At 20.7% G+C, this 12748-nt stretch overlaps 2 protein-coding genes and 1 non-coding gene across 3 annotated transcripts; 1 reads left to right on the top strand and 2 right to left on the bottom strand.

The window, feature by feature from the left end:
* Positions 1-2182: 2182 nt before the first annotated feature.
* Positions 2183-2255, bottom strand: Bm14608. The gene has a single exon. It is a non-coding gene; the product is annotated as a tRNA-Val (tRNA).
* Positions 2256-2870: 615 nt separating this feature from the next.
* Positions 2871-4638, bottom strand: Bm1391 (Uncharacterized protein; the record flags this gene model as incomplete). The annotated part of the gene is made up of 5 exons (XM_043076087.1): positions 2871-2909; positions 3135-3230; positions 3653-3826; positions 4255-4354; positions 4604-4638. The coding sequence occupies 5 exons, from the start codon at positions 4636-4638 to the stop codon at positions 2871-2873; spliced, it is 444 nt and encodes a 147-aa protein (XP_042932021.1).
* A 1834-nt stretch (positions 4639-6472) lies between these two features.
* On the top strand, positions 6473-12283 carry Bm17313 (Uncharacterized protein; the record flags this gene model as incomplete). Its single annotated transcript, XM_043076086.1, has 8 exons — positions 6473-6538; positions 8543-8689; positions 9516-9624; positions 10327-10402; positions 10972-11098; positions 11401-11592; positions 11787-11906; positions 12245-12283. The coding sequence occupies 8 exons, from the start codon at positions 6473-6475 to the stop codon at positions 12281-12283; spliced, it is 876 nt and encodes a 291-aa protein (XP_042932020.1).
* Between the last annotated feature and the right edge of the window lie 465 nt (positions 12284-12748).

The raw sequence follows: 12748 nt of genomic DNA, 5'->3' as shown, positions 1-12748 counted from the left end.
ATTTAAAAAGTCATTCTTGGCTTATAAGAACTAGAAATGTACATCCAATTAAGAGAGACTATTTGACTCTTGTTCGAAGATTGTTTGACTGGTCATTTACTGATATTAAAGCCTAAGTTATACTAGGACAATATGTCGCAAAGGAAGTTAACTGTGATCAAACTAAGTTCTCTGGAAAAAAAAAAGAGTGGTGGTACTCTATTGTATGATATAATGATGATAACCATCGTATTATATTGTTTCATTTGGCATATAAGGGTTTACAAGGACAAACCAAAACAATATGATGAGAAATTTGATTTTAATGCTTTGATCATTTATGAAACTATATTCAAATATTTTAATTTGTAATTACACGAGATTTCATTGTTGTTTTATATGCATTTCTTTTTCTTTTTTCTTTTTGTTATTTTTGAGTTTCTGTTATGATAGCATAATAGGTTGAAACATTTCGTGTTTGTTGGAGAAATTTTAAAAGAGGAAAATGAGATTCACGTAAATTAACTCTCTTAAAGGAATCTAGATATATGAGATGCATAAGAAGTGCAAAAGCACATATTGGTTTTTTTTTTTCCTTTTCCTTGTATGTTGTTCGTAATTTGAATATTTGTAAAAATATATTTTATCAGAAATCTGAAAGATGAAATTTGGAAGTTTTATTCGAATCGGCATTGTCATAAAAAAGTTGCACGGAATGATTGATTGGTTGGGTGAAAGATTTGTGGTGTTTAAAAATAAGGATGACATATTATAAATTCGGTGCAAAAAAAAAGGAAGCTTGCATTTTTTTTTTTTCCTCTCAACATGGAATTTTTCCCTCAAGATGGGAGCATTTTACAAGCTGTCAAAATGAACTAGATGAAATTCATTTTAAAAATGCATCATTTATTTAGCAATCATTCAGCTTATGAAGTAATTAAAAAGAAGCGCATATTGTGTTCTTTTCATTTTTTACGAATTTGATATGACATTTGAAGGATGATATTCTTCAATGATAGATCTAAGAAATTAATTTAGATAATAAATTTTCTGATATACATTTTAACATTTGTGATAATTATTACTGAGTGTTGATGATGAATTGCATAACGAAAGTATCAGTTTATTCAGATGTAATTTGATGATGAGTAATGAATAACTAACTACTTGGATAAGTATCTGCAATGAACAATTATTGTTAGGAAATATTTGTAATTTTATTATAAAAACATTAAAAAACTTTTTTTTTTTTCACCAAAACACTCACAAAAAGAAAAAAAAAAGTGTGATTAAAGAAAAAAAGAAAACAATATGTTTGTTAATAATTGCATATTTTGATTTTCATTTATATTTTCTTCTCCACTTTTTTCTACGATTTAATTCTTCCAACAAATAATTTTGCTTAGTACAATTACCATGCTATATTGCATTTTTAAATTCATTTATTCCAGTCATTATGTTTGATCTTTTCTTTCATTATATTTAAAGTATGTTTTTTTTTTCCTTTTTTTTTCCTTTTTTTTTTTTGCATTTTCTTATTTTTAAATTTTGTTTTTGAAATGAACAAATGAAAAAATTGAAAATGTAATATTGTCATAATAAAGTAAACTGAAATGAACTTATTTTTCTTCAAAATGCTAATTATTCTATTGTAAAATGCCTAATAAGAATATTTTCCATTGTAAACTTTTCAAATTTTAATGTTTCAAAGATTATGTTGCTAATAATATTAGAGTGAAAAAGTGAAAAGTTTTTCTGGAAGTATTTATTTATTTATTTTTCATTTTGCTTACTCTTTACAATCATTTTAAAATAGTGCACTTCCAAACTATGCTTTATGTATAGTTTTGATTTGTGAAAATTTTTTTGTTTTTCTTATATTTGTATATTATTAATGAAATATTTCTCTAATACCTATATATGATTAAATTATAATTTTCTAAACTATGCCAAAATTTCATAAGTTAAAGCTAAATTCTAAATATTCAATCACATTATGTGGTATAAATTTACGTATAAATACAACTCGATATTAATTCATTTCTTTATTCACCTAAGAATTCAAAAAATGTCAAATATTCTATCAATAAATTAAATTAATTAACATTCATAATGAATTATGTAATAGTAGAGTTATCATTGATACACGTACGTGTTTTTTGAAAGTAAGAAAACGTGGGGCCAATCCTTCCTAAGGATTGTTTGATCTCGGGCGGAATCGAACCGCCGACCTTCTGTGTGTTAGACAGATGTGATAACCGCTACACCACGAGACCCGTTGCAGCTGCTTATTAAATTAGCAATCAAAAAAAATGAATGTTTGGTAAAATAATTGTTTGTTGATTTGAATTCTTTCTAAATTATATTAATATCAAAAAATTTTGATGATAAAATTATTTGCTATAATTGTTTTTTTTTTTTTTAAATTCAATATTTGTAAAAGAAAAATAAAACAAAACAAAAAAAAAAAAGAGACAAAAGTTTTATTTGCATGAAAAAATTTAAAAGAAATCAATAATTACATATTTAATCACATTATATGGTATAAATTTACCACATAAAAAGTTGCATATAAATTATTCATAACAAAATTATATCAATTTTGTTATTCATTCAAAAATTTCTTAATTGAATGAATTAAATTTAAGTAAGTAAAAAAATTTTTGATAATATACAAACCCTACATGCAAATACATTATGCTTTTATGAATTTAATTATTTGATTATATATATGAATGAATATATTTGATTATGAAAAATTTTTGATTTGATTAAAGTAAGACTAATTAAATTCATAAATAGCATAAATAATTATTGAATGAAATCAATCATATGTAATTGAAATTGAAACTTAATTACAATTAAAATTTCTGCTAAATCAAATCAATCAATTAATCATCATTTTCTATCAATGTCTGAATAATTCTTATCTGCAAATAACAAATAATTTTAAATTTCAAATTTAATGGGAGTTTGAACTTTTTTCAAAAAAATATTGTAAAAATTTGTAAAAAAAAAAGGAGAAAGAAAATTTTTATTCAAATTAGTTCGATTGAAAATGTACTTATGTTATATTAAATTATTTTAATTGCATAAATATTAAATTATTTTAATTTGCATAAAAAACAAAAAAAAAAAAAAAAAAAAAGTATCACCATTTCTAATTTTTCACATTGAACTTCATTAAGAAATGTTTTTGTTTGTTCATGCAATGCTTTCTCGTTCTGAAGCTCCAAATATGCATCATTAAGCTGAATTATAATTTCATTTAAAATAATTAAATTCAGATAAATTAGAAAACATTTGAGAAAAAAATTGCTCAGATTGTTATTTTTGATGCTAACCTATTTCAACAATTAATTAATTAATTAATTTTAACATTCAATTGTCATATTTATTAGCAATTTAATATTTTTGTTGATTTTTTTGAAAGTATTAAAAAGCTATCCAGTAATATTTAAACTAATAATTTACTATAAACAATATGATAAATTATATCGATAAAAAAGTAATCAATATAGAATGCAACAAATTTTTTAAATATTGTTAAAAAATTAAAAAAAACAAAATGCAAAATTTAGCTAATTTTTAAAAATTGTGCAAAACTTGGTCTATATTTTTAAGACATGCAAAAAAATGAACAAACAAATAAATAAATAAACAAAATGTTTACCTGTTTTAGAAGGTCATTGTAAGTGTCCAATTTTTTGGAACCATCAAAAGCACTCTCGAAATGTTTATTAGCAATTTCACTTTTCTTATCACTTATATCATCATGAAAATAAAGTGTCGTTATAATATCATCAAGTTTTGATGATTTACGACATTCTGGACATGTCTTCTGCTCCTTCAATGCAAATTTTTTTTTTTTTATTTTGTCTTAAATAAATAAATTTGCTTAAATAAAATTAAAAAGCAAACTAAAATAAATTATTTCAGTGTTAGTTACACTGTTCAAAATAAATAAAAAAATAAACAAATAAAAAAAAAATAATATTTTTATTAAAAATTCATTTTATTTTATTAATTGTTATGCTATTTTTATGCATTAATTCTAAATGATAATTTAAATATCATATATTTTATTCTACAATTTAAAAAAATAATGCCAAATAAATTTAACAAATTTAAACAACAAATAAATGTTAAACATAATTTCTGCTCAATACATTTATCATTTTGTAACGTTAAAAAAAAAAAAAAAAAAAACTTTAATTAATTTATTTTTTTTTAACAAAAAAAATTTTTTTTAAAAAAAAAAAAGTGAAAACATACAGTAAGCCAATATTTGATACATTTAAAATGAAATAAATGACCACAATGAAGTGCTGAAATATCTCTCATTGGCATTTTCTCCAGGCATATTGTACATATACTAAATTTTAAAATAGTTATTTAAAATAAAAAATACTATATTAATTGTAATCACATAACCTTTAACCTTTCAATTTAAAAAATTGTTTTATTTTTCGATAAATTTATTATTTTTATTAAATTAATTTATTAGTTTTATTATTTTTTGAAATATTGTTTCTATTTTAATTATTAATTGGTTTATATGCCAAAAAAAAAAAAACAATAATATATAAAATTTAAAATAAAAAAAAAAAAAAAATTATTTTACCCATTTGATTTTTGACGTCCCAATAATTGTCCCATAATTTACTGTTATCACTTACAATTGATTAAAATTAGTAATAATATTAAAAAGCTGAAAAAAAAAAAACCTTACTAGCAATTTTCTTAACAAATATAATTTCAATTAAATTATTGAAAAATGTGAAAAAATAAAATTGAAAAAAAAAAAAAAATAAATTAAAAGAAAAAGAAACGATTCATTTTATATTAAAATAGTATTATGAATTACATATATCTTTACAAAAATTATTTATATTTATATATTTAATTTCCATATACTCAATGAATATATATATATATATATATATATATATATATTTTTTTTTTTTCAATATTTTATTTTAAAAATATATTTAAAAATATTTTTTCAATATTTTATTTTAAAAATTTTTTGAAAAAAAAAATTTAAATTGAAAGAGATAAAAAAAAACAAACAAACAAACGATTGGGAGAAAGAAGAGGAAAAGGGAGAGGGAGAGAGAGAGAGAGAGAGAGAGAGAGAGATGGAATCGACATTGTATCCAACTTTAAAAATAAATAATAAAAGTAAGAAGTATTTATTTATATATTTCTAATTGTGCCAAATAATCGAACAATGATCAACATTTTGTTATCACAGATCAGATCATTTTATAAGATTATTTTTTGTGATAATATTAATAAAATGATAATTACTATAAATATGGCGCACACATTTTTTTTTTCTTTTTTTTTAAATTTCTCATTTACATTTAATGTTCATATCATTCGCAATTAAATTACTAGTTTTATAAGTTGAAATTTTTTCAAATTTAAATTTAATAACTAATAAATAATATGTAGTAATAAATAATCAACAGTTGAAAAAAAAAAGAAGTAATTTTAACATTTTTAATTACAATTATTTTAAACCATTCATTTTTTTTTTTTTTGATGTAATTATAAATTATTGTGATTATATAAAAATTTATATATTGAAATTTTTTTTAGAATTTATGTTTGAATTTATATATAATGAAATTTTTAGAATTAGTATGTAATCAAATGCTAATAAGTGAATAAGCAATAAAAGAAATAGTGTTAACATATTGAATTACAATTATTTAAATATATTGAAGTATTTTTAGAATTAAAAATTTTATCATTTAGATGTGACTTACAAAATAATTTTGCATGTAACATAGTTTATATATTATTTTAAAAGATTTAAAAATAAAAATTAAACAAAAATGAAAGTAACAATTGTTATCTTTAACAATTAATTTGATGCATGTATAAATTTAAATTTTCAAAGATTTTTAGGAAGCATTTACTTTTTATTTTTGTTTAAAATTATTATTTAAAATAAGAATGATAAATTTATTTAAATGCCAAATTTACATAATTGTTAAATTTGCAAATTTGTTTGTTATCAGGTTGTAATAAATAGACATTTTAGAGATTTACGTTTATTATTTATAGTTTTTATCTCGCCTATTCGGTGGTTTTTAATTATATATTTTTTAAAAGGTTTACTCAAATTTTTTACCTTCGTTTCTTTAAAAATATTCGAAAAAAATATTTGTAACTTTAAAATTTTTATTAATTATGCAAATTATTGTCCATCGCTGTTTTTAATTAATTAATTTATTTATCTATTTATTATTGGTATTATTTTGATTTCAATTTTATTATTATTATTGTCAATAATAATAATTGTTGTTTATAACAGTTTTCATTTACTTAAAGTTTTCATATTTCGATGAAACGTTTAATTTTATCAAATTTTTTGTTTTTTTTTTTTTTTTTTTTATAGAATAAAATTAAATGTTTTTATAAGATAATAAGGTTTGCTGGAATTCAGCGATTAGCGATTAAGCGACAAAAATAGCGAATTATGTCGAATAGTAAGAAAGAAAAAGTGAAAAGTGATAAAAGCGCAAAGAAGAAACGTGAGGCTGGAGTAAGAGAAATTTAATGAAATAATAAAATTATTTCAGCCAAAAAGCGCATTTGCATTCTCTAATATTATTTGCGATCCGCAAAATGTCATCTGCATTTTCTAATGCTATTTGCGATTCGCAAAATGTCATCTGCATTTTCTAATGCTATTTGCGATTCGCAAAATGTCATCTGCATTTTCTAATGCTATTTGCGATTCGCAAAATGTCATCTGCATTTTCTAATGCTATTTGCGATTCGCAAAATGTCATCTGCATTTTCTAATGCTATTTGCGATTCGCAAAATGTCATCTGCATTTTCTAATGCTATTTGCGATTCGCAAAATGTCATCTGCATTTTCTAATGCTATTTGCGATTCGCAAAATGTCATCTGCATTTTCTAATGCTATTTGCGATTCGCAAAATGTCATCTGCATTTTCTAATGCTATTTGCGATTCGCAAAATGTCATCTGCATTTTCTAATGCTATTTGCGATTCGCAAAATGTCATCTGCATTTTCTAATGCTATTTGCGATTCGCAAAATGTCATCTGCATTTTCTAATGCTATTTGCGATTCGCAAAATGTCATCTGCATTTTCTAATGCTATTTGCGATTCGCAAAATGTCATCTGCATTTTCTAATGCTATTTGCGATTCGCAAAATGTCATCTGCATTTTCTAATGCTATTTGCGATTCGCAAAATGTCATCTGCATTTTCTAATGCTATTTGCGATTCGCAAAATGTCATCTGCATTTTCTAATGCTATTTGCGATTCGCAAAATGTCATCTGCATTTTCTAATGCTATTTGCGATTCGCAAAATGTCATCTGCATTTTCTAATGCTATTTGCGATTCGCAAAATGTCATCTGCATTTTCTAATGCTATTTGCCAGTCGCAAAATGTGTGATCAATTCATTTAGATGATTATAAAATGAAATCCTAAAATGATTAAAAAACTTTGACTGAAAATTAAAAAAAAAAAAAAAACTACGTTGATTGTTCATTTTTTTTCTGCTATTGGTATCACATTATTAGTTTATAAATTAGCAAAACAATAATAATAATAATGTGTATAATATAAATTAATTAGAAAAAAAAAATAATATAAATTAACAAAAAATAAAAATGACAGTTACTTTTTTTATTAAAAGCAATGAGCTTTTTTTGCTTTGCAAGAATTGAAATAATTATGATCGCAAATTGATCTAAAAAAAAAAAAAAAATTGTAAAGTAGGAAGTGAGTTTAAAAAAAAAAAAAAAAAAACAAAACCACGCATAGCTGTATTATTTTGACGTAAACGATCACGTTTACTTCAATAAATCAGCGTAGCCGTTGAAAAAAAAAAAAACTTAAATTAAATTATTATCAATTACAGAAGAATTCAGAAATAATAGAAAAAAATTCACTGCCAGTTTTATTTGATTTTTTTTTTTTTGAGTAAAATTTTGAATTTTGAAACTATTTGTTTTTATTTTGATGTATTTCACTAACATTATAATAAGAATTGCAAAGCAAAACTTGTTAGATCAGAAGTCATAACGAGTTAATTTAAGCTGAAAATTCAAAGACTATTTGTCATTCATAAAAAACAAAATATCGATAAGATTTTAAAATTAAAATTCAAAAAAATTATCTATTTATCAATTATTAGAGTAGAATGCGATAGTTTTATCGGCAAGCTTTTAAATTTTAAATTCCGCTGTTTAATTGTTAGAATATTTTTGGTTCTACTACATTATTTCATTTTTATATATTCTTTTCTCTCCCTTTTTTTTAAAAAAAAAACTCTTACATTATTAAGAAAATAAAAACAAACAAACAAAAAAAAAAAAAAAAAAAAAAGGTAAATAAATAAATATTAACAATTTTAAAGTACAATAATAAATGTAATTTGAAATTGTCGATTTTTCATTAAATGTATAAAATAATAGAAATTTATTGTAACTTTTAAAAATTTGTAAAAGAAAAAAAACTTAACTTTATTTTTTTTTAACATTTATAAAATTATATAATATTAAGGTAAAAGCATGGATACAAACGGTTGTTGATAAATTAACAAAAGACTGGGAACCAGCTAAATGTCAATCACTTTTTACTGAAAGTGAACTTATTGAATTATGCTATCGAGCACGTGAAATGTTTTGGATGCAACCAGCTCTTATTGAGGTGTAAAAAAAATATTATTTAAAGAAAAAAAAACAAAAACAATTAGTTATACTTACTGTAACAAAAATAGTACTTACTTTAATAGTACTTACTAAAAAACAATAATACTTACTTTAATAGTACTTACTAAAAAACAATAATACTTACTTTAATAGTATATATATGTATATAATAGTAATAGTACTAATAGTACTTACTAAAAAATTTAATAATACTGAAAAAACTTTAATAGTACTTACTAAAAAAAAAAAAATTTAATAAGTACTGAAAAAAAAAAAAAAGAAACAAAAAAAGCTATTAATTTTATTAAAAATTTAAAATGTTTTCCAAATAAATGCAGATATGCTTAAATTAGAATAAAAATTTTGATATAATATTATAAGTACTAAAAAATTGATGCAAAATCATTATTAAATGCTATAGTAAAAATATGAACTTTTTCAATTTTTCTAAATTTAATCAATGAATAAATTTTATTAATTATTATCATAATTGATTATAAATATTTCATATTGAAAAATATTTGCATAATAATCAGTGTATTACTAATTCTGATGTATTTTTTTTTTTTTTGAACCAAACAAATTATTCAAACTTATAATAAACTAAATGTTTTTTCATCTTAATTTTTTAATATAATAGGAATGAAAAAAAAAAAAATTTTTTTTTTTTTTGAAATATCATAAATTAGCAGATTAAAGATTAAAAATTACCATATAATAATCATTAATAGAATATATTTATGAACTATTTGAAAATTTTATATTTTAATATATTTAAAATTTGATCACTTACAGAATTTTTTTCCCACTTTTTTTTTTTAAAGATAAATCCACCAATAAATGTTATGGGTGATATACATGGACAATTTGAAGATCTTATTGCATTATTTACTCTGAATGGCTTTCCACCAGATAAGAAATATCTTTTTCTTGGTGATTATGTTGATCGAGGACCGTACTCACTTGAAGTAGTCGTATTACTATTTGCTTATAAAGTATTATTTATTAATTTAATATTTTTTTTTTTATTAAATATTATTTATTAATTCAATTTTTTCTTTACAAAGTAATATTTAATTAATTTAATATATTTTTTTCTTTTTTAAAGTATTATTTATTAATTTAATATTTATTAAATTAAATTTTTCTTTTTTGTGTAATTTTTGTTAATTTTTTTTTTTTGCAATAAATAAAATATAAAATGTTTGGATATGTGAAAATTAAAAAAAAAAAAAAAAAAAAGAAGGAAAGAAGGAAAAAAAATTTTTATTTGGGATAATAATTTATAATTTTTTTTTAAAATGATAATATATGATACAAATAGTTTCATCATTTCTTCGTTTTTTTTTTTTCTTTGTTTTAAAATAAATTTTTTATAATTGAGAAATTAATAAGTTTAGTATTTTCATTCGGCAAAATAATTTTCATAAATAACATTACATAATTTTTTCAATAATATTTTAAGTAAGCATTATTTAATTATTTAAAATAATTTAGTAATCATTTTGTGAAAAATTAATATTGCATTTATATTTTCATTTTTGTTTTTTTTTTTTTTTTTTTTTTTAATTTAGTATTTTTAATATATACATTTTTTATTGATACTATAATTTTGGGTACTTTACCCGGATATAGTTACCTTATTACGTGGCAATCATGAATCACGACCAGTTAATAAGCAATATGGATTTTATGTGGAATGCACAAGACGGTTAATAACTTCAAAATAATTAATAAATTTAATGCTGAGATTTGGTACTTTCGAAAATTTAAATTTTACATATTTTTTGGAACAAATAAATAAATAAATAGTAGTAATAAATAATGATGACAAGTTGCAATAATTCGCAAATTTTGATTAGTTTTTTTTAAAAATACACAGACGAATTATTATCTTTAAATTTTAATTAAAGAAATAATTTAGTGAAGAAGTTTGCAAAAAAAAAAAAAAAAAAAAAAAAGGAAACAGAATTGAGCAGTAGTTGTTACAATTTTCGTCTTAAAAATTTGTCAAATTAAAAAATAAAAATTTGAAACATTATCCTATTAATATTTCATTGTTTTTCAAACTTTCTTTTTTATTAGTAATTTAATTTGGATTTTACTAATAATATTTAATATTATCACTCGTTTACATTATCCAATTATCAATTAATTGTCATTGCTTTATTTTGTAACAAATAAAATTTTATTTTAATTTAAAAAAAAAAAAAAATTAAACAGAAGAATTACTAATATATCACATGATTAACTTATAATTACTCAATAATTCCATTACAGTTATTCGGTGGTACTTTATGAATGTTTCCAATTTGCATTCTACTGCATGCCATTTTGCGCACGCATATCAAAGACAATAATGTGCATGCATGGTGGTATTAGTGAAAGCTTAGTTAATTTTTCACAGGTTTATTTGAAATAATAATTTTTTTTGTTTATTTAATAAACAACAAAAAAAAAAAAAAATTCTATTTTATTTTTTATAAAATTTCAAGAAATAATACTAAATTGAAATTTTGTATCAAATATATCATAAAATACAAACTTTATTGGCAAAATATTTCATACACAAAACCTACTTTGCTCGTACTAACTAATATAATCTCTTTTACATTATGTGTTTTAAAATAAAATAAAGAAATTAAAATTTTTTTTTGTAGAAAATAAAATTTTGATTTATCAAAATTGGAAGTTTTTTTTTTTTTTTAGATTGCAAAAATTGAACGACCATGTGATATTCCGGATATGGGTTTGCTTGCTGATTTAACATGGTCTGATCCTGATCCGGCTGTATCAGGTTATGAGGAAAGTCCACGTGGTGCAGCTAGTGTGTTTGGTAGTGATGCATTAAAAGCATTTTGCGATCAACTTGGATTAGAACTTATTATTCGAGCTCATCAGGTTCAAATATTTTTTCCTATTTTCTTCCTTCTTTTGATAAAAATTATTATTACTATTATTATTATTGTCATTATTATTATTATTACTATCATTATTATTATTACTATTATTATTATTACTATTACTATTATTATTACTATTATTATTATTATTATTATCATTATTATTACTGCTATCACTACTATTATTTTCAGGTGGTTCAAGAGGGTTATGAATTTTTCGGCAATCGCCGATTAGTCACCATATTTTCAGCGCCAAATTATTGTGGTCAATTTAATAATGCAGCTTGTGTAATGAAAATTTCGGAAGATTTAGTAAATACTTTTTTTTTTTTACTATTAACAAATTCTTTTTTTTCAACAGATATATATTAAAGTTATTAACAGTAATCAAAATAAAAGAAAAAAGGAATTTAATTAAATTCCTTTTAAAATACTAAATAAATTTAAATTAAGTGCAAAGAATACAGTATGTATTATAATTTAATAATTGAATAAAAAAAGCTTTCGTTATTAAAATTATTTCATTAAATATTTCTATCAGTGATTTTAAATATTCTATTGAAAATGATTAGAAATTTTTTGAACTTTTTTCGTTTCTTTTTTAATTTTTCACTTTTTTGTTTTGTTTTGCTTTGTTTTTTCGTTTTCAGGAAATTTCATTTGCAATACATCGGCCAAAAAGATCCTAAAATGATATTTTGTATACTCGTCATTTTATAATAAATGAATTATTATATTTAAAAAATAAAATTTTATTATAAAACATTAAATTATTATACATTATTATGCATTTTTTTTTTTTTTTTGTTTTATATTTGCTATTTTTTCTTTTTTGAAAAAAAAAAATTTCTTTTTTTTTCTAATTAAAATACAATATACATTAATATAAAATCATAATAATATCAATATTTCATTCAATTTTACAACAATTTCTTGTTGCTTTTTTTAAATAATAATTTTTTTTTCTGAGTAAAATAAAATTGTTCACAAAATTTTGGCAAAAGGATGTCCAAAAACAATTAATTAAGTTTTTTTTTTTTAATCTTAAATTATAAAATGATAGCTATGTAAATTATTTGATTAGAAAATTTTTAGTGTAATTAAATTGAATATTAAATAATTGTTGGTGGAAAAAAAAAAGCAATTGCTGGAAT

Source organism: Brugia malayi (genome assembly GCF_000002995.4).
Source record: "Brugia malayi strain FR3 genome assembly, contig: Bm_v4_Chr1_scaffold_001, whole genome shotgun sequence".
In the NCBI taxonomy this organism is placed as follows: Eukaryota; Metazoa; Nematoda; class Chromadorea; order Rhabditida; family Onchocercidae; genus Brugia; species Brugia malayi.
The sequence above is the reverse complement of the archived record's forward strand: the minus strand, read 5'-3'. Positions and strand labels throughout refer to the sequence as shown.